The sequence below is a fragment of the Sceloporus undulatus genome, chromosome 4 (assembly GCF_019175285.1).
Source record: "Sceloporus undulatus isolate JIND9_A2432 ecotype Alabama chromosome 4, SceUnd_v1.1, whole genome shotgun sequence".
Lineage (NCBI taxonomy): Eukaryota > Metazoa > Chordata > Lepidosauria > Squamata > Phrynosomatidae > Sceloporus > Sceloporus undulatus.
The window spans coordinates 27,328,313-27,355,617 of NC_056525.1; the positions used below are offsets into that span (position 1 = coordinate 27,328,313).

The following is a 27,305-nucleotide window of genomic DNA, read 5'->3' on the forward strand; positions in this document are numbered from 1 at the left end:
CAACCGGGGTGGCTTTTCTTGGTAACAGAGTGTACCCATGGCAGCTAAAGTGGAATCACAGTGTAGTGTGGAAAGGAAGCAAACACAGGATAATCTCAACTAAAAATCTCAACCAACAAGCAGGTTTATTTGGGAGCGTGCAGTCTTTAAGATAGCTTCTCTGAATTTAGTAACTAGTACACTGTCATTGGGAAACCTGGAGAAAAGCCTCCCCCACTCTGTGGTGCTATCCCTGCCTCTAGCGATTATGTGGCCAAACCAGGGGACAAGGTGGCAGCTCGTGTCAAGGCAGTTGATGGGGATGAGCAGTGGATCTTGGCTGTGGCTGTGAGATACAACCATGCCACCAACAAATATGAAGTGGACAACATTGATGAAGAGGGGAAAGAACGTCATACTCTGAGCCGGCATAGCATCATCCCTCTGCCCCACTGGAAGGCCAACCTTGAAACAGATCCTGAGGCCCTTTTCCAGAAAGACCAGTTGGTCCTGGCCTTATACCCACAGACTACCTGCTTCTACAGAGCACTTATCCACACTCCACCACAGCAGGAAAGGAGGAGACCATAAGACAGTGCTTCAGTTTTATGTATGGTTCTGTCTCTTCCTCATCCATTGGTTCATTTAAAATAAAAACTATCTTGACCACTTCTCTAGAACACTTTTCAGCATTTCTAGGCACACTTGGCTTGGAAATGACATGGATGTGGCCACTAGGTGGAACTGGAGCGGAGGTAACCACAGTTCAAGGGGCAGCTGTGCATGAGTCAGCATTTGGAAGCTATGCATCATGGGACATCTGATGCAACATACACAGCAGGTGAAGTCAGCCAGAGGTGCATCATGGGATACTGTATGATGCAACCTGCACTGGGGATGAAATCAAGGTTTCGTTGGTGGCAAGACACCACATGACTTCACAGAAGACCACCTATAAAAGGGAGAGGGTAATTATCTCCGTTGTTGGGTTGTTGTGGTCGGTGACTGGCGAAGCACTTTGTTTGTTTGTATATAGAGCTGTGAGTATCCAAGACGGCTGTCTGGTACTCTGTGCGATCCTGTAAATAGCTTGCAACAAGTGATTAAAGCCCTCTTTTTTGAGTGAGAGCCTTGCTGTTCAGCAGTATTTATTTCTTCAAGCTGGGAGCTCAAGGCTAGAGCCTGCGTGGGATGAATTTTTCCTTCTCAGCCTGATGCCTTTGCAGACGTCTCTCCAAGAGCTTTCTCGTGGCGTCCTGCCTGCATGGATCAACTCTGCCTGTGGTTGTAGTGGACACAGCACATCTCTCTACGCCCCAACATACATTACATTAGGGGGTTTGCTCCTTATTATAAGAAATTAATACCTGCCTTCATAACATGTGAGACATAGCAAGCGGAAGCCTACCATGTCTACATTAGAGGAATCATAGTTCTGCTAAATAAACAGAGAGTCAGGGTGCTGTAATAGCTGAGTTCTGAACTAGGACCCTAGGAGACCAGGATTCTAATCCCCATCTGAACACAGAAACTACTGGTTGAGCTTGGGTAAATCACTATCTGTCAGTTTAAGAGGAAGGCAATGACAAACCTCCTCTGGATAAATGTTACCAAGAAAATCCAATGATACAATCACCATAAATTAGAATTGACTTGCAAGGTCACAAAGCTGAAATATGAACAAAGTTTATGCACCCACACACAGTTGCTTCATTCTTATCTTTCCACAAGTTTGACAAATAGCTGTCAAACAAGCCACAATGTTATGCCAACTTTAAACCATGTTTTCTTAATCTGGATTATTTAACTATAAGGTTCCCTGGTTCAGATGGACCCAGAAGTTAAAGTTAGCTGCAGTTCATAGCTAGTTTTTTTTAACTTCCATGAAGGATGGAGCTCTGTACACTGATTGGCTTTGTAGTGATGAAGAGGGCTCTTCATACCACAGTTTATTAAGACGCAAAAGGATAATTAAATGTGGCAACTGTGTTTTGGGGCTTGAAATTAGGCTGCAAATTAACCTGCTGAGGTTTTCACATAAATGTAACCCACCTCCTGCGTGAGCCGCCGTGTAAAGAAAGGATTCAAGTATTTGACATCAAGCCACATAAAACCTTTGAGGTCCTGGCGCTTTATGTAGTGGGCTTCATACTCTTCTTCTGTGAGTTCAGACAAGTGTTCAGATTCAATGGTGTTACCCTGCAAAGATCAGAGAATGACTATCTAGATTTAAAATAATAGAAATCTCAATAATTCCTTAGCCTCTCCCAAATTCCTTACTTTATTTAGTGAAGTTGATGAGAGGAAATAAAAAACATAGCCAGAGAATGAAGCATCAGCTTGAAGAATACCACTGCCAAAAACTGCATTCATTGTGCACTGAGGATTATGGAAGACTTGAATTAATCCTGCTTCAAGCCACAGCCTCAAAGTCTTCAATCCCTCAAACATAAACTGGACCTTAGTTATAAATCTCCTGTGAGCAGGAGCCAACCGTACTAGAGTTCCTGAGATCTTTCAACCTGCATAAAGCTGAATATAATTACAGAGCAGTTGTCAAATACTTGTGCTCAACAACAAAGCATAGCATGTAAACTCCTCTCTCCCAACATCCTCAAGCACTCAGAAGAAAGACAACACCTTAATTTACTTCCAGGGAGTGGGGATGTCAGTGGCATAGCTTTCATTTCACTCATGTCCCCAACCCTGCTAGCCCTCTGTATGTTCAGATGAACAGCTGGGCAGGGCTTTGGTTTCTTATGACTGCCAGTGGTCATCATTATGCCAAATGTGGAAAGCAAGCAAGCGTTATCTCTGAGGAGCTGCTTCCTTCTTATGTGACACTAATTGCCTCTTGCTTTTCTCTTTATTTGGATTTGCACCCAAAGCCTTGAATAGTGGTTGGGTAATATTCTAAAAAGAAAGGCATGTGCATCCTACAGTATGCCTACAACTCTAAATATTCTGTAACTGTAGTACAGCACAGAAGTGCAAATTCTAGAAGTAGACTCAGAACTTGACAAATGAATATCACAGTTTTCTTTTCTTTCTTTTTTAAAAGCAAAGTTTAAATACTTATTGATTTATTATTGGTATTTACTTATATCCCATCTTTCCTCCAACATGGGATCCAAAGCAGCTTAAACTATAGATAAAAACAAAATATGGCTACAAGCCAAACATTTAAATAAACAATTGTATTCAAAATAGCGCCAAAATAAAACAGTTTATAAGCATCCAAAACATAACAATGAAGTAGAGAGATCTTGCAGCACCTTTGAGACTAACTGAAAGAAAGAAGTTGGCAGAATAAGCTTTCGTAGACTTCCGTCTACCAGTCTATAAAAGCTCATGCTGCCAATTTCTTTCTTTCAGTGAGTGTGACCCAACCTTTCCTTGCCCTCAAGTATGCAAAGATGGAGACAAGGGAATTGTTGGTGAAATTTCAATAAGAGAAGCAAAGAGGGTTTTGCTGGAGAGGGTTTCTTAAACAAAATACCAGACACTTTAAATCTGTGTTTATGAACACATTTCTCTACTGGGACAAAAAATAGCAGCATATTTTAGCTTAAAGACTTTACTGTCAGTAACTAAAATGTAGGAGAGATATTGGGATGGGGAATCCATTCAACAATGAAAAACTGCCAAAAATTGTGTCTTTGGGAAGGGGGTGTGGCCATCTGAATAAGGCCAGACAGCTGGAGTGGTGTGGGTTTGGCCTGTGGATCTGAGCTCACCTATTCAATTGAAAGAAAAATGCCAGATTAGTTAACCATAATTTGCAGTTGGTTTGTTTTCCTGAACAACTGTCAACCCTAATCACAGTTTTGTGGGGTTTGCTCATAACCAGTGGTGTCCCACCCTTGGGTGTCACCTGGTGTGGGGGCAGAGCTTCAGGGGGTAGGGCCAAAAAGGTGCATCCTCACCTTCCTGCCCTATGCTGCTTTACTCATGAGTAAAGCCTTGCAGGGTAAGGAGGAGAGGGCATGCCTTTTGGGCCCACCTCCTGAAACCCCACCTCAAACCCACTAACGGGTTGGGAGCCTCATTGTTTCCCAGGGAGTGGGCATCTTTGGACCTAGCAGGATCTTGACCCATCTGGAGGATCTGCTGAGCCCCCTCCCCCATCCACTTCCCAGTCCCACTGCCTCTTCCCACCTGAGAGGGAGTCTCCTTGGTCTCCCTGTACTTTTGGAAGTTCAGCTGCTGGGCATGGGAAGCCCCCCCCCCCATGGGCACCATGGAGAAGGTTAGTTTTTAATGCTGCTCAGCGCCCCTGAAAGAACTTCCCTCCCTCCCTCCCTCCCTTGGAAGCCCCCGCCCCAGATGTGGTTGTTTTGTATGTTGAGCAAAAGGATATCTTTGCCTGGGAGGAAGACACCTCTCCCCCACTTTAAGGCACAGACCCGTGTCCCCTTGCAGCCTTCCCACCCATCCGAGGGTTGCCTCCTCTGGATTCCTCCACACCAGGCTGGGGGCGGGGGTACAGTGGCATTCCCCCAAAAGAAGCCTGGGTGGTGGTGGTGGGGGCAGTAAGACACCTTGGTACAGTGGGGAAAGGGGGAACTGTGCCTAAGGATGCCACCTCCTTCGTCCAGCTCCCCATTTCCACGTCCTTTGGGGTGCAGTCTGCCTAGCAGTGCCCCCCCCCCCGGCCTCACAGACCCCCTCTACCCCATCACCCCAATGGTGTGCTCCTCCAGATCCTGCCACAAAGGATCAGCCCAGAGAGTCCCACACTGATGGTACCCCCCCAGCCCAGTTGAACAGTGATCTCATGGGAAACTGGGCGAGCGGCCAAAAGATCTGTGTCAGGGGTTTGGCAGGGAGGGAAGAAGGTGGCTGGCTGAAGGCATCCTCCAACATGTCTACAGCTGCCACAGGAGGACCACATGTGGGTTGCACGCAGACTTCCTCAGCAGCCTCTAACCAATGGACAAATGTTCTGCAAAGGGCTGCAGGGGTGGTCAATGGCCACCTCTGCTCTGCTTCGCCTTGCTCCCCTTGATCTGGAAGGAACTCCAAGGGGTTGCCTACTTTCTGAGCATGGAAAGCCAGAGTAGCTGCCCAGAGCGGACTCCTCAGTGAACTGAGCCCTCTTCCTCCCTGGTTTGCAACACACGTGGGGCAGGGATGTGGGAGGTGCTCAGCCAGGTGTCACCCTTTCTCTAGGATATCACCCAGTGCAGATCGCACCCCCCTAATGACACCATTACTCATAATAAATGACCATGGTGAGCTTAAAAGAGGCAAATGTTTCTGATCTCCTCCTTGTGTGTGTGTGTGTGGGGGGGGGGGACAGAGCTCAAGGCTTGTGGAAATGTTTAATTTAGAATTAAATGCAAACCTTTGTGTGCCTTTAGTGGGGAACACTAACATAATTCAAGTGTATGTACAAGGAACATTCTTTAGTTGCGTAAAGTGTGGATCTACATTTTGACTATTTTTTTTTAATGAAGTCATTTTCTCAATATACTTTACTACCCAGAATAACTGCAAAAGAGCAGCTTAGGTAGGACCAAGTGTTTTGCAGTGCTTCTGCTTTGGCAAGATAGAGGACTTAAATAAGCTGTGGTCTTTCAGAAACTCTTTCCACCTTCTTCTGATTCTAGTTATGCATTTCCCCAGATCTGAGCTGCCTGCCAGTAATTTACAGCTGGTGCTTATCAGCAATGTACACCCTGCCCTCTCTGAGTGATGTGTGACTCACTGTCTATGTGTTATTATCATCCACTTATATGTGACTCAGCCCATCCGGTGGCACTAAATCTGAATTTCAGTTGGAAGGTTATTTTACTTGAAGGTGGCTGACTGATAATTAGATTCCATTATGGGCACTACTTGAATGTGAAACAGGGCTCTTTCGAGCACTGCCTTAAAGGATGGAGAATCTAAATGCAGAACAATATTCAGGGGATCTCTATTCTACAGTGCCTTCTCAAGATGTAATCATAGAGCTGTATGAAAGATAAGAATCAATCATGCTTATGCTTGGAATAAAAGTAACCTACCATTTTTTCTGTCTTGCTGAGGTTAATGTCCTTCTTGTTCTTTCGACGTGCTTTCGAGTCTTCAATATCAATCAGTCTGATTAAAGGCATGGTTCCTCCACCCAGCAATAGGATTGTAAACAACACAATGATGATTGTTGTGGTGCCAATAAGCTGCCGTTTTTCTATTGGTTCCAAGCCCAAATGGAGGCTCAAGGCATAAGGGATTGCCCCACGTAAGCCTAATGAACAGAAGAAAAGAGTAAAAGCAGTTCCCAGTGTCTCTACCAGTCAACAAGATTTTAATGCCACCCAGTCTGATGTCTTTGCTTGTTGCTTGAAGCCTAATCTCAACACTGTCAATGCCCTAGTTTCCTTGAGCTCTATTTTCCAGGATGGTGGGCAGTAAAAAGCTGTGGGTGATACACAGATTTCAAGGTGTGCCTATGGTGGCCTACACACCACATGTCTGCCTATTTGTCAAATGTCATATTTGACCATTGATGCGCATATGAAGTTACCTTCAGACCTTGGTCAACTAGCCCAGATTTGTCTACTCTGATTGGCAGCACCTCTCCAAGGTCTCCAAACAGCAATATTTCCCATCATATCCTATCAGAAAATTTCACATCAGATGACAGAAATTATACTTGGAATTTTCTGTATGTACTCCATCACTTAACTGTGCCCTCCCTTTTTTTAAAAGTGTGTAGAACTATTGTTTTTAGGGGATGAATACATTTAAAACATAAATGAAATTAAAATTGTAAGCTCCTCCAGGGAAGAGATCTTGCTTAATGTTTACATTCATCTGGAAGGCACTGTGTACACTGGAGTTACAAACCATGCACATGTGGCCCCCTCTGTGTGGCCACTGGGCCCTTCTGGTCATATATATCTATATACGGACAAGCAATCGTGACTCCAGAGGCTCTCAGGTGCCATGATTCTCTATTTAAATGCTATTTCTCCATCTACATATACAACAGTCTATAGCATAGGAGTTCCCAACCTTTTTGACTCATGGTGCCCTTTTTAGAATCAATTTCTATGGTGGAACCCCTAAAAGGCCTACCCTATGTTTTACAAGTTAATGGTTTTCTTATTTTGATACTACTTTTTGTTTCTTATTCTTTCATTTCATTCCATGTTTATTTCTTTCATTTTCCTGGAGTGGCAGCGGAACGCCTGTGAAGTGCACATGTAGCCTTAAGGCAGTGGTTCCCAACCTTCCTAATGCTGCGACCCTTTAATACAGTTCCTCATGTTGTGGTGACCCAAACCCATGAAATTATTTTCGTTGCTACTTCATAACCGTAATTAAATATATGTTTTCCAATGGTCTTAGGCAACCCCCTTGAAAGGGTCATTCGACCCCCAAAGGGGTCCCGACCCACAGGTTGGGAACCACTGCCTTAAGGGCTCTGAGAAGCACAGGTTAGGAACCACTGCTGTAGCAGCATTTAACTTCTGGTTAGGAGGTATAGGATATTTAAATATTTTTAAATATGTTTAAATATTTGAAGGGATGTAATATTGCGGATGGAGCAAGTTTATTTTCTGCTGTTCCAAAGACTAGGGCACAGAGCAAAGGATTCAAACTACAGGAAAATAGATTCCACCTAAACATCAGGAGGAACTTCATGACAGTAAGAGCTGTTTGACAGTGGAACATGCTCGCTCAGAGTGTGATGGAGTCTCCTTCTTTGGAGGTTTTTAAACAGAGGCTGGATGGCCATTTGTTGGAGATGTTTTGATTATGAGTTCCTGCATGGCAGGGGTTGGACTGGATGGCCATTGAGGTCTCTTCCAATTCTATGGTTCTATTATTCTATTCTACTGTAAAGAAACAGCTGATGGCAAACTATAGGGATCTAGAGTTATGTGGATAATGAGGCAAGTGTAGCCCATTGACACTTCATGATTGCTACATGTAGAAACAACAAGAATACAATAGTTTAAGCAAATACATTAACTTACCACTAAACCACATGATGAACATCATTTTGGGAGTGATCTTGTGGTCGCGAAAGAAATTGAGCAGGTAGGAGAGTGGAAAAATATTGACAGCTCTGCCAAAAAGCACAAGTACCTGTCAAAAGCAAGCGAATTAGCAACAGGGCTACAAGAGAGCAGTGCAGGCAAATTAAAGAAGTCCAAATAACAAATGGCATGTGAGGACAGGAATCTGGACACAATGATGTTTATCACACTATGCTCTTAAAGAGCTACTATTCCAGTGTGACTCCTCTAGCAGCCTCCTGTTGCATGCTGGGATTGGCAGTTTTAAGGAGCTGAACTTCTCTGCCTGAGAATTCTAAATACCCCTCCTTAAAACTGCCAATCCCAGCATGCAACAGGAGGCAGCTAGAGGAGTCACACTGGAATAGTACCTCTTTAAGAGCATAGTGTGATAAACATCATTGTTATGATCAGCCCACAACTAGCAGCAATCTATTCTACGTAGGTTCCAGTCATAAGCACCTTGTCAGTGAATATAGACAGTGCCAGATACAAATTGTAGATACATAACTGAAAGTCACTAGATACGTTCCCATTAATACTAAGTAAACAGAAAGCCACTGCATTATTTTATGCCAAGGCATCAGATCAGAGGCCTATCTAACTGCCAATCTTTCTCTCGGAGGAGTGGCCAAAAAACATTTTACTGCCTGTACTAAAAATAGGTTTTCCCCATTCTTCATACAGAAGCTGATTAAGACTGCTGATGGGTTTGATGAGGTGACATGGACTCTTCCACCATTCTTGAGACAGTAAGCTAGTTCAGAAGGCTCAGGTCAGGCTATGTTGCATGCACTGCTCTGTCCTCTAGCAAAGGGGAGAACCCAGCAAGTTCAGGAGGAGGAACAGACCACAGGTAACCATCATTGCGTTCCACCATCTGTCACCTGAGGCAGTTCCTTCAGTCGGCTAAAAGTTAAGGTAATTTTGCCCATAAGGTCTATCCATAAGCAATTATCCTCAGCTAATAGTGACAAAATAAATATCCTTGATACTCCCATCTCATAGTTATTTTCCAATGCAGACTGTTACATTTACACCATCTACTAGAGGGGAGGTGATCCTATCATTTTTGCTATTTTTTAAACCATTTCTGACAGTGAAATGGTCAATTGAAAATAGCCTGCTAAGTAAACATGCATATGATCAGGTCAGGATGAATATTAAGTACCACATATACTCGACTATAAGTCAACCTCATGTATAAGTCGAGGGTAGCTTTTGGAACAAAATTATGAATTCTGCTATGGCCCATGGATAAAAAGGGTAAAATTTAGGCAAAGGATCTATAGGATGAAGCTAGCAAAACAATGTCAAAGCACTTATAAAATTCCAGCAGACATAACGCTTTATGCTTACTCTTAAGACTGGATGGATGAGAGAGTAGAGGGGGTTGGTGTTCCACATATTATACTCTTGCTTTTCACCAGGAGATGGTTCCTTCTTTTAAATAAGAGTTAAGATACAGTACTTACATTGACCTGTGGATAAGTCGACTCCGTTTATTGGGTCAATTTTTTGAACTAAATTTCTAAATTTATACAGGAGTATATACAGTATATAGTGTCAGATCAAAGAGAAGAAAAGCTATCTGTTTAGTTGTATCACAATATGTTCTATACTGAGAGCATTAGTTTTCATTTTGGGAGAGGAACAAGTATCTAGCTTTCAAGGGCTCATAGTAGCTTAAACGGTCAAAGGCATTATCACTTTGGTCAGTGGTGATTTTTATGGAAGTAGTAATTCAGAATATCTGAAGAACCACTGTTTACCCGGCCTGCTTCCATTGCAGACATAAGGGAGAAATGAAAGTGGGACCACCATCACTGACATGCATTGCTTCACCACTTACAAATGCCAATGATGCAAACAGGAATGTGAGCCTGGATGGACTTTCTTTCTTTCTTTCTTTCTTTCTTTCTTTCTTTATGGTATTTATACACCACCCTTCAGCCCTAAAGGCAATCAGAGTGGCTTACAATTATTATTTTTAATTAGACAGCTCCCTGCCCTCAGGCTTACAATCAAGCAACAATAAATCTTATGGACTGAATTAGGACAAAATCAATAGGTCTCTTCTCTCTCACCCTGGCTGTAACAAGATACTTTCATAATATGAAGCTGCCTTGTACTGAGTCAGACTATTAATTCATTTAGAGTAGCACTGTCTACACCAGGGGTCGGCAACCCCCGGCCCACGGGCTGGATGTGGCCCGCGGAGGCGGCAGGACAGGCCCCAGCCCGGTCCTGCCACCGCCTCCTCCTCCTCCTCCTCCACCGCGCGGAGGAGGAAGAAGAGGGCTGCGTGGCCTGGGGCAGAGGAGGTAAAGGGGGAAGCCCCGCACCGCCCTCCCCACCTCCCTGCCTGGGCCCGCGCGGCCCTCCCTGCCTCCCCGTGTGGGCCCGCACCGCCCACCTCCTTCTCCTCTGCCCCGCCCCCAGGCCACACGGCGCATGGAGGAGGGGGGAGGAGGAAGAGGAGGCGGGGAGGAGGAGGAGGAAGAGGAGGAGGGGGGAGCAGAAGGAGGAGGAGGAAGAGGAGGAGGAGGGGGAGCAGAAGGAGGAGGAGGAAGGAAGAGGTGGTAAGTGGCCAGAGGCCTCAAGGTTTTTTAAATTTTTATTTTGGGTGCTTTTAATGCTAACAAGTCTCCCTTGGTTTGACAATGATAGTGTGATGATGATGATGATGATGATGATATGAGTCAGCTTGAGAGGCATGCAGGCACTGTTTCTTAAGCCAAGAGAGTGTCACCTTCCAAAGTGTGTTTTGGGTGCTTTTAATGCTAACAAGTCTCCCTTGTTTTGACAGTGACAGTGTGATGATGATGATGATGATGATGATATGAGTCAGCTTGAGAGGCACGCAGGCACTGTTTCTTAAGCCGAGAGAGTGTCACCTTCCAAAGTGTGTTTTGGGTGCTTTTAATAATAATTAATAATAATTTGTTTTATTTATATACCGCTATTCCAAAGATCATAGCGGTGAACAGCAAGTAAGCTAATTAGCAAGTAAGCTAATTTGCCCCCAACAGTCTGGGTACTCATTTTAGCGACCTCGGAAGGATGCAAGCCTGAATTGAGCTTGGGCCCTTTTGCTGGTCTTGAACTCGCAACCTTGTGGTTTTGAGTAAACGGCTGCAGTACAGGCATTTAACCACTGCGCCAGCAGGGCTCCAAGTCTCCCTTGTTTTGACAGTGATAGTGTGATGATGATGATGATGATGATGATGAGAGTCACTTTGAGAGGCATGCACGCACTGTTTCTGAATCCAAGAGAGTGTGACTTTCCAAAGTGCCTTTTCTGTGTGTTTTTGGTTCTTTAATGGTGATTTTGATATCAGCAAGTCTCTGAGGCAAGGCCAATGTAAATTGCTGTGATTTTTACAAACTCATGCGCAGTGAAGAAAAACCAAAGTCCCTTGACTAAGTACACACTTCTGAGAAGTACACTTGGTGCAAGAACTGTGAAACCACCTTGACATGTTCAATATGCATAGCCATGTGAACCCATGTTCAGTGTGAAACCCAAAGAGTTTGGTTATGCAATAAGCCTCTGAAATATGCAAGAGGCCATCTTAAGTAAAGCCATGTCCAATGCCCAAATGTGCTGTTTGGAATGGGGGGGGAGGGGGGGTTGGCCAGAAAGGGAAGTAGATTTTTGCCATCTGTCTAGGAATAATGCCCAAATGTCCTCCATTTTGATCATGCCTGAGAAACATGCATTTATATTAACATTTTTTTTAAATCATCCAATTTTTTCACATGTCCTCCATTTTAAAAAAATGTGCCCTACATTTGAAAATGTTGTCCTATATTATTTAATTATTTATCCCCCCCCCCATCTGGGGGACACCAACCCGGCTCAAAAAGGTTGCCTACCCCTGGTCTACACTGACAGAGCAGTCTATAAAAGTCTTCTATAGAAGACAGAATATGGATACAGAATACAGAAGGACAGGTTGCTTACCTGTAATGGTATTTCTTCGAGTGGTCATCTGCAAATACATACAAATGGGTTTCACTGCGCCTGCGCAGTGCTGTTCGGAAACTTCTGGAATCACTAGGCAAAGTTCACTTTGCAACATATAGAAACTTTTTGGCGGTAACTCCGCCCACCCGTTATAAGGCCCCTGCCTTCCCGCTCTTTCCCCAGTTCCGCAATTTTTCCGCCAAGCAGGCGATGGAAAGAGCCAATAAGAGCAGGACACTGAGGGGACGGACGGGTGGGATTTGTATGTATTCGCAGATGACCACTCGAAGAAATACCGTTACAGGTAAGCAACCTGTCCTTCTTCTTCGTGGTCTCTGCGAATCATACAAATGGGTTTAGACTGACAAGCTTAGGTATGCGGCGGAGGGAGTGTCCTGAAACTAAAGCTATGGTAACCAAGGTATATTATTGACACAATAAAAACCTCGAACCATAAAAGAGTCAGTCTTTGTTTGTGCACAAACACTTCAACACAGCCATAACATTGCAGAACCTGAGAAGGGAACGTAAGGTCATGCAAGACCAATCCCATGGCAATTTGTGCAAACCAACATTCAATAGGAATGTAAAACAGTGGCATAATTAAAATAACCTTGTAAAGAAACATCATCAGTGGTGCAACCAATGCAACCCTGAGACCAACACAGCCCTCCCAAAAGCTGCGTCTAGGATGGCCCTGGTGTCCAGCCTGTAATGCCTTATGAAAGTCAGAGGCTGGGACCAGACAACAGTCTTGCAGACATCCTCTAAGGGAATCCCCGACAGGGATGCTGAGGATTGTGACACTGCCCTTGTGGAGTGGGACCGAGCCCTGTCAGGGAGTGGTTACCCAACAGTTCATAGCAGAGGTGGATGGTACCAGCCACCCATTGGAAAAAACTCTGCGCGGACACAGGCAACCTCTTCATTGGTTCCGAGTAGCACAGAGAGGGTCTCTCGGACCGACTGGAGGCAGCGGTTATGTCCAAGTGAAAAAAACAGCGCCTTCCTGGCATCAAGAGAGTGCAGGCTTCACCCTGCGTCCAAAGTCGGGTTGGACGCCGGAGTAGGCAACACAATGTCCTGGCCCATGTGGGAAGCAGGCAGTACTTTGGGCAAGAAAGTAATGTCTGACCGGAGGACTACCTAATCCTTGTAAACCTAAGGAAGGGCTGGTCCCTCCGCAAGGCACAGAGGTCGCCCGCACAGCGGGCGGAGGTGATGACCCCAAGGAAGGCAGTCTTCCAAGTCAACAATCTCAAGTCCATCGTGGCCATCGGTTCAAAAGGCTTGGATTGAAGAGTGGACAGCACCGCCTCCGGGCTTCAAGCTGGTAGCAGTACCGACCCAAGGGGGTGCAGGTTGGCACATCTCCTACGGAACCTCTACAAGGAAGGGGCTAAGCCTCCTCCACTTAATGGCATAGGACCGCTGGGTGGATGGTTTCTGCATAGGCAGGGTCACAGACCTCACCGCATCAGGCAGTGAGGCTAGGGCTGGATTCTCCAGACCACCAGCGGCAGGCTCTCAATGTCCGGGTGGAGGATCTGGCCGTCCTGGATCGACAGCAGGTCCAGACGGAAGTCGAGGCGGAGGGAGCATCTCTTGGAGGTGGAGAAGAGACGCGAACAAGGGCTACCACGGTTACCACGGAGCAATCAGGATCACATCCAATTGGTCCGTTGTCATCTTGGACACCACCCTGATGATGAGAGGGAAGGGAGGAAAGGCGTAGAGCAGCTCTCCCATCCAAAGGAAGGCGAACGCGTCTCCGAGGGATCCGTCCATTCGCCTCCCGGAGCAGAACTGAGGACAGTGGCTGTTCCATTCGGTCGCGAAGAGATCGACTTGGGGGGTCCCCCACCGGTCGAACAGGTCGCTGACCATCTCCGGATGGAGCCTCTACTCGTGGCACCGGAGGAGATCTGCTTAGGCAATCACGCCAGGTCGTTGTCCTCTCCTGGCAGGTGAATTGCGTAGAGGAGCATCTGTCTCTGGATGAACCAGCTCCAGACACGCAGAATGAACTTGAGCAGGGTCCTGGATCTGGAGTCTCCCTGCTTGTTGATGTAATACATCACAGTGGTGCCGTCTGTTCTCAGGAGGACCACCTTGTCCGCGACAGCGGATTTGAATGCCCTCAACGCCTTGTCGGCTTCCAGCATCTCCAACGTGTTGATGTGGAAACGTTTGTCCCGGGCGGACCACTTGTCCTTGACAACAAGGTCGAGCAGGTGGGCGCCCCAGCCTTCCAGGGGAACATCTGTTGTCAAAGTCAGTTGAGGCTGGGGTTGTTGGAAGGGCATTTTGATGGAGACGTTGAAGCAAGCCAACGACCATCTCAGAGAAGCGGCCATTGGCCTCAGTACCGTGAGATACCTGGTCGGGGAGTCCTCCATCAGTCTGAAGACTGAGGGGACCGAGAGGAAACAGGCCTGAAGGGGGCGGAGGCGAAGCCTTGCCCACGGCGTCACGAACGTTGTCAACGCCATGTGGCCTAGGGCTACCTGGACGTCTCACCTTTCTGTGGGAGATGCAAGGCTTAGTGAAGCTGCCAACGCCTGAGAGGGTCCGGAGGGGGAAAGGCGGAGCATCCTTCGGAGTCGGGGATGGCCCCGATGGACTTAGCCTGCCTGGCTGGTGTGTAGTGGCTTTTCCTCGGAGGCAATCAGGCCGAGGGGCGCCCAGGGTGCAAGGCGAATGAGACTGTCTCCTGGTAATCCCACTGTGAGTCGGCGGCAACAACAGTCACCGAGATATGAAAGACTTTGTAACCCCTCTGATGGAGATATACCACCACTGGAGCCATGCACTTTGTGAGGGCCCTCGGGGCTGTGGCTAGGCTGAAGGGAAGTACGTTGCTGTGGTACGCGGTGAAGCTGACGGCGAAGGCGAGGGATCTCCGGTGGGACTCTCGACTCCCGATGTGGAAGTGGGCTTCCCCCAGGTCGAACATCGCGAACCACCGGCCCTGGTGGAGTAGAGGCAGAATAGAGGCCAAGGTTACCATCCCGAACCGGCGGTAGTGGGAAAGCCTCAAGATGTCTGAGAACCGGAGGGGAGGGAGACGAAATGCGGAGGAACCCCTCGGGTTCTCTTCTTCCCCCGGTCGGTATCCTGATGGCGGGACTTCCGATACCGGGGTGTGTGTGTGTGCGTTGCGACGGCCAGAGGAGGAGGAAGACTGAGAGGGGTAACGCCACCTCTGGGAGTCCTGCTGGTGAGACTTTCGGTCTTGCTGGAAAGACCGATGCGACCGACTTTGGGGCTGCCACGGTCGCTGTCTCTTCCGGCCGGGCGAGATGGAGGCCGACGACATCCCGTGGTTCTTGGCCGCTGCCTTCATCCTGAAATTGCGGTTCAGGCGCACGTCGGTCTCAGCGTGACAGAGACCAGAGCCGTGAAGTGGCATGTCCTCACTAGCTGTCCTGAAGTTGGTGTTCAGGTCAGATCAACGCAGGGATGCATGTCGGCACAGAGCCATCGATGCCGCCATGGCCCGTCCCGCGCAGTCAGCCACATTTGTGGAGCGGGCCTCATCTATGATCTCCTCCAGGCGCCTCTAGACATCAGGGATGAATGGCAAAAACCCCCTCCATCGAGGTCTGGATGTAAGCCCCCATGTAGGCGTTGCCGGAGGCGTCGTCTGTTTGGGGATGAAGGTCTGCTGTGTCCCTTCGACTATCGCCGAATTTTGTTTGGGGTGGCCGGTCAACCAGAAACCGCTGGATGGAGAGATCTGGTACAGGGATTCAATCCTGCGGGATGATCTCACCAAGGAGGCCGGCACCTCTCAGGGCCGCCCGGCGAAGGTCTCCAGGGACGGCAGCAGCGGGATGGATGGCGGGGACGGTACACGGCCGTGCACCCTGTGTTCGACTGGGTCGTGAGCTTTCTCCTCGGGGAAGGAAAGGCCAATGTCCAGGGACCTTGGCATCTTGATGATGTGCTCATTGAAAGAGCGGCCATCACCGGTGGGAAAAGAAGGCTCGGGGTGGTGCAACCTCTGAGGAGAAGCCTGGATGGAGGCCTCATCGTCTGATGGGTCCTCCGAAGATGACAAGATTTCTGGCTCAGAGACGGTGTCTGATGCCAGTGGGAGATCCGGCACCTGGACTCGCGTGGGGGACGCATCGGAAGCTGAAAGCTGCCGATTCCAGAGCGGGCCGCTACGGCTCGAATGTTGAAGCCCTTGCATGCGACACCGGGGGCTTCCCTCTCTCAGGGGCCATAAGACGGAGATTCAGCCTCGTGAATCTTCTGAAGGATCCTCATCAGACGGTTCATCCTCGCCTGAGTGAACAGTCAGAGGGAACGACGCCCTCCATGGAGGTCTGGCCGTCTCCGCATTGACGCAGACAAATTCCACAGTCGAAGGCAGCGGGGAGTCGATTGTGGAAACCGCATACGATGCCGACGACTCCTTCGGGCGAGAAGAAACCGGAGTCGGAATCCTTTAGGCTGGAGAGCGCGTCTTGTGCGAAGCGCGCTCCTCGCCCTTGGAGGACGCCACTGACTCACCTGGTACCGGGTGGATTCGGGCCTCTTGGGCATGGAGTCGTCCAAAGCCCCCTCAGAGTGCCTCTTCTTAGAGGATCCCGGCATCTCGCCCCGCTCCTCAGGGAGGGGGGAAGGGATTGCCCGGTAGGTCTGACAGGACGATGATCCCTGAAGGCTGAGGCTTGGTCGCCTTGCCCTCGTCCTCCGGTGCGGCATTCATTGATGGCACCCAGGGTGCCCCCATCTTGGGCGGCTTGGAGGCGTGTCGGGACGCCTTCGATGATGCCTTCAACGACGCCTTGGAGGATGGGACCGGCACGGCCAGGGCCTCCGCATCCGCTCGTTCCTTCGAGCACGAACCCTCCGAGGATACCTTCGTCCTGGACTTGGCCTTGGGCTCGGAACCCTCAGTCCCCGGCGTTATGTGGGGGCGCTTGGAGGGTCTGTTGGTGGCGCTGGGTTTGAATGAACCATGGGCCACATCTGCTTGATCCTTCGAGCGCGAGCCCTCCGAGGACGCCTTTGTCCCGGACTCCATCCTGGGCTCGGAACCCTCGGTCCCTGACGTATGTGGGGCGCTTGGAGGGTTTGTTGGTGGCACTGGGTTTGAATGAACCACGGGCCACATCCGCTCGATCCTTCGAGCGCAAGCCCTCCAGGGACGCCCTCCTCCTGGACTCCGTCCTGGGCTCGAAACCTTCAGTCTCCGACGTCTTGTGGGGGCGCTCGGAGGGTTTGTTGGTGGCACTGGGTCTGAATGAACCACTGGCCACATCGGCGGTGGTGGACGATTCAGCCACTGGTGGGCAGACACCACGCTGGACACGCTGGCCCGGGAAGAAGAAGCAGGCGGCGTAGCCGAGGGAGCCGACGATGTAAGAGAGGGCCCCCCCCATGGGTCTTGAGTGGACAAGTCTTCGGACCGTAGTCCTTTCCCAGATGCACCTTGTCTCCGCAACGTCACGCTTTGAAAGGTGCTGGAGACCTTTCCGAAGAAACAAAAGCGGAGGGAAAGTCCAAAATCGAAGTCAACAAGCTAAGAGTCCGAAGTTATCAGGGGCGGGAGACAACGAATGGTCAAAAACACAGTGATTCCAATCAAGCTAAAGAGCGAGCGAAGTTCCCTGAAGCAGCTAGCGCGGCGGAAAAAAGGAACTGGGGAAAGAGCGGGAAGGCAGGGGCCTTATAACGGGTGGGCGGAGTTACCGCCAAAAAGTTTCTATATGTTGCAAAGTGAACTTTGCCTAGTGATTCCAGAAGTTTCCGAACAGCACTGCGCAGGCGCAGTGAAACCCATTTGTATGATTCGCAGAGACCACGAAGAAGAAGTTACTTTAAAACTAGAGGTGCTAGGGTTTGAAACCAGGACTTTCTGCATGCAGGATCTGGTCTGACATTGGTCTACAATTACATTCACATTTGTACAGTCTAGGCTAATATTCATAGCAGAAGATTGTTGTCGAGTGCAAAGTGCAATACAGCCATGGTTGCAAGGAGCAGCTCTTCCAATTTTCAACACGGTTTGTCTTATGAATAAATATCCTGCAACTAGAAAGAGTTGCAGCCACAAATGGTCCCAGCCTTTTAAACTCAGAATAAATAGCCTTATAAATAAATACTGTGTCTGCCCTGAGGACACTTCCTGATGGTAGAAAAATGTCCTGTGCCTCCACTGGGTAGTGAAATGTGGCAGGCTCAAGGAGCAGCCATGCTTTCCAAGTTTCTGACAGAAAAATTTCAATTTGACTTATAATGAGCTCTTGGTTGTCATACATAATATCAATCTATCTTGACAGAAAGGATGGGTGTGTGTGTATGTGAGTAGGAAGAATGGGCATTAATATCTACTAATACTTACTATGCACCAAATGACGAAGGACATTTCAAACTTGTGAGGAAAACTAAAAATCGACAGCCCCAGAAATGCAAAAACACATGTTTCTGAAAGAGAGAAAACACAGGTATTGAAACAACGCTATGCTAATTCAAAACCATATACTAAACATTTTCATACTGTAGTTTATTAACTGGACTTATCTGCCAAACCAAACAGCTCTCGGATTTTGTTTTTTTTTTCTTTTCTTTTAAAAGAAGTGTTTGATATATACTGTATATTATACACAGCTGCATAAATGAACAAGGAACTGGAATAGTCAAGAAAAAGGAGACAGACTTTTCAATATGTCATAATGCTGCCTATTCTTCCTCAGATGGAGAGAAGAGGGAGGGAAGAAATCTTCTGCTTCCTTTGGCACAGCTTTGTACACATTTTTCCCTTGGTTCTAGTTCATAACTAACAAAAATAGGCTGTGTATGTCGTCTTATATTTTTAGTCACGTGATACCATGTCATTCCATGCCCCTCTTTAGAATTTGAGATAAAGTGTTTCTCCCTTATGCTCGGATAAGAAACTCCTGGAATATCTTGAGCTACCAAACTTATGTTGTGTCTCTTTCTTTTTCTTACTCAGCCTTTCTCCCACAAGAAGAACTGGGAGGGGGGGGGGCTTTTACAATTCCTGTATGTTTGTTTCTTCCTCTCATGTGTGCATGCTGTGTGCCTTCAAGTCATTTCCAACCTATGGCGACCCTAAGACAAACCTATCATGGGGTTTTCTTGGCAAGATATATTCAGAGGAAGTTTGCCCTTTCAAATTATCCTGTTTCAATGAAGTAATGTATGTGTCTATGTGTTTCTTTTAATCTTTTTGTGGATTTTTATGTTTCCTGTTTCCCTTTCTCTGCTGTTAAAGAGGAAATGGTAAAGGACAATCAATATTTTGAGTTGTCTACCATAATTTTTTCAGCCAACAATCCTATGTGTATTGAAACTAGAGCAAGAGGGACTAGAAAAGGATTTCATAGTAAATTTTACATATTAAACTGTATTTCCAGCATCTGTAAGGAAGACAATTTATTGAGTATTTTAATAATTAATATTTTTGATGCATGCAGAAACAAATGTGTATGGGCTCACAGAACTGGTTTAACAGGAGTGTCAGGTAACCACACATAGAGACATTTACTGTAACATACCTCCCACTTTTACAAATGACAGATGCACAATAGAATAGACCCACAAAGCTGAATTCTGACACTTGACAGGCCACAATTTTAGAGATATCACAACTATTCTGGGCACAGTGAGTAGTAAACATACTGTATCTATAAGACTCTGGGACCAAATGATTGATAAAGATGTCCCACTCTGCTTTATATAGGATTCACAGCTTAGTTGCATGTAAATTAGGTCTTCAGTCCACAACCAACTTGCTCTGAAGTTCTAGCTCTGGATTTCCTAATTTAATCAGGAAAAATTTAGAGTTAAAGGGATTCAGTTTCTAACCCAACCTAACCCAAATCCTATTGATTTTTGTATTTCACTGAAGTCAATGGGGCTTACTCCCAGTAAGTGTGTACTGTATAGGACTACAGCTGCAGAAAGCTGGTTAGTTCTAAGTTGCTAAGTAGCTCAAATTTAAGGTCTATCAAGAAGACTTTCCAAGATGATATGAGCTATGTTGCATCTTATATTTCCTCATACTAATTGGGACCATAGCAGACAAATGAATCGAAAAGACAGCATATAGTAGCACAAAACCGTTTCTGGGCCTTGGCAATCTGAAGAATCTGTGGGTGAGGGGAAAGTCAACTCCCGGCAGAATCTGGGGACAAATCTACCCAGATGCAACCAAAACAATATTGCAGCAGAGTTAAAAAAAAAAAAACAAAGAACAAAAAACCCATCCAGCTATTGGTATTGGCAATACACTGACCACTTTTCACACACACAAGAAGATGACTCACAGGCAGTTGATTCATCAAAAGTTCTAGAGGCTTTTATCTTCAGTTGCAATATGTACAATATAATACAATATGTACACACTCCTCTCAGTCAACTTCCAATCAACCACACCAACGTCTGCTCCAACCAATTCCACCTACACTCTTGGCCCACTTATATAGTGTTGGTTCTGAGTCAACACTCAGTGCCACAGCAACTTTGCATCATGCCTTGGGCTCCACATTCAGCAGTTTGTGGCTATCCCATAGAACAGGGGTAGGCAACCTTTTTGAGCCAGGGGCCGGGTTGCTGTCCCTCAGACAACTGGGGGGCCGAAGCTGGGGGGTGGAGCTTCCACCCTCCGGGGGGGCGCATGCCAGGGGCGGAGCTTCCACCCTCCGGGGGCGGGGCCAGCGCTGGAGGCCTCCCCGTCTTTGCTGGCCCCTGCCAGGGCCCCAGGGCCCATCAGAGGCCGGCAAAAAAGCCGGTGGGGGCCGCCAGCGCTGGAGGCCTCCTCTGGCAAAAAAGCCGGCAGGGGCCGCCAGCACTGGAGGCCTCCTCTTCTTTGCCGGCCCCTAACGAGGCCCCAGGCCCCATCAGAGGCCGGCAAAACAGTCCTAGAGACCCGCTGCCGCCGCTGGAGCCCTATTGGAAGGCCCCAGCGATGGCAACGGGCCTCCTGCTGCCGCCGGAGCCCAGTTGGAGGGCCCCAGCGACGGCAACGGGCCTCCTGCCGCCGCCGGAGCCCTGCTGGAGGGTCCCAGCGATGGCAACGGGCCTCCCAGAGGCCCGCTGCCACTGCCAGAGCCCTATTGGAGGGCCCTGGCCACCGCAACAGGCCTCCCAGAGGCCTGCCGCCGCTGGAGCCCTGTGGCAGGGCCCCGGCCACCGTAACGGGCCTCCCAGAGACAGCAACGGGCCTCCTAGAGGCCGCCGCCATTTTGTTTCTCAAAATGGCGGCACCCGGAGTGGCGAAAAGCCGCAATCGGCGGCGGAGGCAGGAGTGTGCAGGGGCCGGCCGAAAGGCCTCAGCGGGCTGGAGGTTACCGACCCCTGCCATAGAATATGTGTCACTTTGCACTCAATATATTTTCTGTTGTTTAAAGGTACATTACTCCAATAGAATCCTAGGTATTTTCCTTTACACATACAGCTAGGAATGTGATACAAATTAATGCAAATATTAAAATTTATATATCAATTTATCTTCCATTATGGGTGGGACAGGCTTGACATTCAAATGTTTTCAAATGTATATACGTGAAACATACATTTGAACAGGCAATGCAACTAAATGTTTGGCCTCTCTCATATCATCAGAATTCAAGATTAAGGGCAGAGGGGAGAATTCACAACTTTAGCAATTAGTGATAGCCAAGATGGCATTTCAAAAAGAGGAAGAAACACATGGAAGCTGAATCCATGGGTATTAGGTAGGAAGTTCCACGGTTAACTCAATGGGTATTAGGCCAGCCAAATGACACCACCAACAAAATATTGCAGCACAAAGTACAGCATTCTAGCCAGATGTGCTTTCTTTCTGGATATTCCAATCCACTCACACTCTTTGTTCCCCCTTTTCTTTCTCTCCCCCTGCCCACAGCCAGAATTCTATGGCTGCTGAGTATGCCCAATCCTCATTGAGTTATTTTGGGGATTTGGACTGACCCTTTGTGTACATTTTCCTTTTAAAGATTTTTCTTCTACAACTGCATGTCTTAGAAATCCTCCAATTATATCACTACCTCCTCCTTGTTGATCTGTACCCCTGTTTCTGCTAAGCAAGCATTACCTTAAATTGTTATTTATTTTAGTCATGATAGCTCAGAGGAATTTAAACTGGTAAATTATTTCTGAATATTAGATGATGAGGACAAACAACTGTGGAAGGCTGCCCACTCTTGTGATCTGTTTGACAGAAGTAGTTACAGTGCTGAACGGGAACACGGGGCATCTACTGACCCATGAAACCCACTGGATGACTTTGGGCTTGTCACTCTTTCTGAGTGTGACCTACCACATAAGATTGTGACAAAGGTCAGGTACATCTCCTTGAACTCTCTGGAAGAAAAGTAGGATGTAAATGTAACTAATCTATAAATAATTCATTGTGCTTCCTGAAGGAAACTGGCAGACTCTTCTTTGAAACAGAATATTGGATTGACTTGACCCATCATAGGCTGATATTCTTGTGTTCTTTCTTTGTGAAACCAGCACTGATTTCTATGTGTGTATAATCAAAAGATCTAGTCTTTTTCATCTCTGTCACTGTTATTAATATTGCATCAAGTCCATAGTCCCCACTTAAAGTGACAAAGCAATTTCCTTTAATGTACTTAAACACAAAGGCTGTGTAACAAAGGACAGGCTATGGAAAGCATATTTTATATCCAGTTACTCCATGCTCTTTCATATTAATTTATTACCACCCCCACCCCACATAGTTTCTTGATATCCAAAAGCTTTTAGCTGATAGGTAGGCATACTGCGGCTCTTACATCTAAAAATAGCCTAGGGGAAGAAAGGAGTTATAGAGATGTTTGTTATCTGTCTTGTAGCAAGATTGAGCTGAAGCTGGAAGATGAGGGAGAGAAAAGATTTACTGCACATTAGATCTTGTTTGTCAGTAAAGGTGACTTTAGTCTGCTTGGTAGGCTTCATATTACTAAGTCTATCCTAATGTGTAGAGAAGATACTCCCATAGCTACAGAAACATTTGTTTTTCTCTCTGCCCACAGTTCACATTACTAAATCATTTTAAAGGTAATTGGACAAACTGATGGAGGATAAAGCTGTCAATGGCTATGACACATAATAGCTAAAAGTTCTAGTTAAGAGACAGTATGATTATCAGTTTATCAGTTTGTGCCACTAGGCACCAAAAAGACCATGCCATTGCCTTCCTAACTTACTGATGCTATTTTGAAAATATTTGTCTCTAGTGGACACTGGGTATCAGGAATGAGAACACTGTATCCCTCTAAATGTTGTTGGACCAATTCTCACCTGCCCTAACCAATGGCCAGAAGTAATGGAGACTATACTCCAACATTTGCAGTGCACCCGAGTTACGTCAACTTTTGATCTGATCCAGAAAGACTCATCTTAAGTTTTTATGTTAATCTAACAATACTGCCATTTCACTGCCTTCTCATTCCAAACAATGGATTAAATGAGAGCAATATTTATATGCAAGATGCTCATCCATTTGCATATAATATCACTTGATGAATCAATTACAATCTGATGCCAAATGTGTCAATTTTACTTGTGGTGATGAGTGATAATTATTCAAGTTCCAACTTCAGCTGAACCATTAAACTCACTGGGTGACCTCAGGTCAATCACTGTCAGTAAGCTTGAACTACTATATAGAGCTATTGTGAAGAATAACTGGCTGCTACAATGCCCTTAGCCTCTGAATGGTGGGATGCAAATGTGAGCAACAATCCTAATAATTCACACATACAAATCCATCACTTCTGATGTGTGAACCAGCCCACAGTTTTACACTGACATAGAGCTACATGTGAAATTTGAATAAGCAGGAAACTTTCGGACAGCTGGTGTTAAGAATGGTGAAGACCAAGCAAAAGATGGCACTTACCACACATGAATGCAACAGTTCGCAGAGTCTGCTGCATTAGAATCTGTGTAACTGGAGACAGATTATGATGTGTGTAATGGGACATTACAATGCCAGAGAACAAGATAGCCATGATACCTGGAAAAAATATTAACACAATGAGACAGGGAATACTGTGAGTACCTATGTGTAATTTGAACTATTCCCTAATGTCTAATAATCACAAACCTATTAATAAATTATCACAGTACTCTGCTGCATAGAGGATGAGAAAATAAATTAAAGAGTTATCCTGACTAGAAGCTCAAGTCTAGTTCTCACATCATTCCTATAAAATACTGAATATATTCATGTATAGCTATAGAAATCTTATTCCAAAAATCAATCCAAAAAACTGGGATCAACTTATCCCTGGGACAATATAAATACTGTTTGTTTTTGTTGTTGAGTGTCTTCAAGTCGTTTCTGACATATGGTGACACTAAGGTGAACCTATCATGGGGTTTTCTTGCAAGATTTGTTCAGAGATTTGCCATTGCCTTCTCGAAGTTGAGATCATGTGACAGAGGCTGGATGGCTGTCTCTCAGGGTGCTTTGATAATGAGTTCCTGCATAACAGAGGGTTGGACTGGATGGCCCCTGTGGTCTCTTCCAATTCTATAATTCTATGACTTGCCCATGGTCATCCAGTGGGTTTAATAGTGAAGCAAGGAAGTAAACCTTGGTCTCCAGAGTCACAGACTCAAACTGTACTTTAACTTTTATCAAGAAAGAAAGAAAGAAACCATCCTCTTTTCTAAGTAGAGTGGCAAATGGCAAGAGCTTAGTCCTCTCTCTGTCACTGTGTTGCTTTTGACCTTTTGGAATGTCTGGGAAAGGAAATAGTGGTGGTGGCTCCTTGGCACTTCCCCTCAAAGGAGCACCAAGAGAGTAAAGCGAATTGATTCTTCTTTTAGGTTCTCCCAGGACAGACTAAGCTCTTGCTTTTTGCCACTTTATTCAGAGAAGGGGATTCCAACCATCTTATTTCAGCAACAAGGAATCGGGCTTTGAATGATTTGAATATGGCATCTGTGTATGTTTGCCAGCTTTTGTAGGTTAAAATCAGGCAAAGTTATCATATTAAAGTTAAATCTGTAATCACTGTTAATATATCATAGTCGCCATAGTCTTTGTTTTGCCTGTACATCCTTTTTGACATGTGTGAGTTTTCTTAGCCCTGCCCACATATTGCACAGCCACCATTTACTGTAGTTCCCTCCTGATACATCCATCCTTTAGAGCAAGCACAAGCAGTTATGCCCGCTGGGATTTTGTACATTCTTTGGCATCATTTTCCTTTGCTTTGTCCTTTGTTACATGCCCCTAACTTTTTCCTGATTTATGCATGGGTCATATCAAAATCTTTAATTTTGGACCCAGAACCTGTCTTTGATTTATACGTGAAGTTAACTTATACATGAATATATATGGTAGGTTTTGTTGGCTATCCAGAAAGTTATAGCCAACTAGTTTAATCTATATAAGCATAAGCTCCTGCGTATCAAAGGATTTCCTTATTCAACACAGGAGACAGTTCCACATGCTTGACAGGGAGGGATGTTTATATTTAGATGTCTCTGAGATCAACTGGGGGTGGAAAACAAGCTAGCATGTATAGGAGGAGGAAAGGGTATTAAAATTTACATTTATAAGGTGAACATGGGATAAGTAACACATTCCAGAAGAATGCAGGCATATAGTTAACAAGTTAACTTCTTACCAAATCTTTTTAGCTCAAAGGTTTTTGATTGCACTGGCATTGGGAGAATGGTGAAAGAGGTTTGGAGAAACAGACTTATGGTACAGTAGTCTCAAGCAAATAGTGCAATAAGGCTTGAACTCTAGCTGATCCCATGGCAGCTATGTGGGCATGCTTACAGTAGACAAGCCAGAAAGCAACTACATTCAGAATCCTTTAATGTATGTGAACAGTGAAACAGACTGAGGGCTGCAGACAAATGCTGTAACCATGCTGGGGAATCCCATAGTAGCAATCTTTTCTTTTTCTTTTTTATTTATATAATAAAAGACAATAGTATCAATCTTTTCAAACAGAAATGATTTCATGCCAAACCCATTGGACAGGCCCTTGCAATTGCAACTGCCAATGAAGTGCAGAATCCAGGTGCATAGAAACACATTATAGAAAAGTGACTTCCCTGGGATCTGGGGCTGTGACTGAAGGGCACCTAAAGTAGTGACACTGCTGGATCATGAAAAGAAGTAGGGTATCATAGTAGAGGTAAAATTCATCAGTTAAATGGAAAATCGATAGCTTTCAGTCACCATTGTCTTTCAGTCTCGGGGATTTTGGACGATACTGTACTTTGCTATATGGCCAACACGATTACCCCTGGATACGTTTCATCAATGTGAAGATACTACATTTTAGCTGCCACAGGAGACTCCTAAAGAGAGAGCCAATGGACTGGGACTTTTACTATTTTAGGTTTCTACCTCGAAACGAAGGCAAAACAATTTTTTTCTTTTAAATTTGAACTGCATTGACATGTTTTACCTTAAAAAACACATAAAAGATTTTCTGTTGCAAAAGCATGGAAATCAAGTGTTCTCTTTTGAACAAAGAGATTTGAGACAAACTGGATCTCAAAGACAGTAACTTTTTGTCTTGCTAATGGAAATTAAAATTTATTTCCTGCACTGAATCTCCCAGTACACTCATAAGTAGAAGGAGGGGCCCATCTGCATGAATCCCCTTTATATCATCTTAACTGAGAACAGCAACCACAACATCTTGACCAAATGCAGGGCTATGACTAATATCATATTTTTTTTCTTTCTCCTGTATGATTTTTAACACCTTTGCCTGATTAAGAAGCCAGTGGAGCTCTGAAAGCTTGCAACATGTATAATGTGCATTTTGGTTGACCCAATAAAGGTATCATTGTTTTGTGGATTTTGGATTATACTATACTTTTTATAAATGTTATTTATCCTGAGCTGAAAGGTGATCAAGCCCTTCAACTGCTGGAATAATTGCATGTGGCACCCATGAAAGCATGATCACCCATGTGCTCAAAGTCCACTCAAAAAGCATTTATCTAGTTCTGGAGATAGTCATGCGAGATGTAAATATTCCTGCACAATTAAAATAAAAAGCATCATGTGTGCTGCTATATTAGAACTGAGCTAAAGACACGGAAAAGGGGGAAACGCCCATGCATCTGAGGAACTGGAATACAGAGTGATCTGATAGCAGCTGACAGATTCAATAAATCACAGTTGTCACAATACCTTGGCTGATTTCTTTTTAAAATTCACAGTTATGTAATAATTCAATTTGTCCAATGTAATTGCTAACATTTCATCAAGTGTTTATTAAATCAGTAAATCAGTTCCAAAATTCTAATTATTAATATTTCTAAAATTTCCAGCTTTCATCTGGGATGCAAGTACTCCAAAAGGACAGGCA

The 27,305-nt window shown here is 45.7% G+C and overlaps 1 protein-coding gene across 7 annotated transcripts in view; it reads right to left on the reverse strand.

The window, feature by feature from the left end:
* Nucleotides 1-27,305, reverse strand: part of SLC9A8 (solute carrier family 9 member A8) — a 90,643-nt gene that overhangs the window by 4,372 nt on the left and 58,966 nt on the right. For all 7 annotated transcript variants that reach the window (XM_042462048.1, XM_042462050.1, XM_042462047.1 and 4 more), the window contains 5 exons: nt 23,852-23,968; nt 18,320-18,402; nt 7,950-8,061; nt 5,991-6,211; nt 2,032-2,178 (listed from right to left, as the gene is read on the reverse strand). In XM_042462048.1, coding sequence (XP_042317982.1) covers nt 2,032-2,178; nt 5,991-6,211; nt 7,950-8,061; nt 18,320-18,402; nt 23,852-23,968 — 680 coding nt within the window. The remainder of the gene's footprint in view (nt 1-2,031; nt 2,179-5,990; nt 6,212-7,949; nt 8,062-18,319; nt 18,403-23,851; nt 23,969-27,305) is intronic.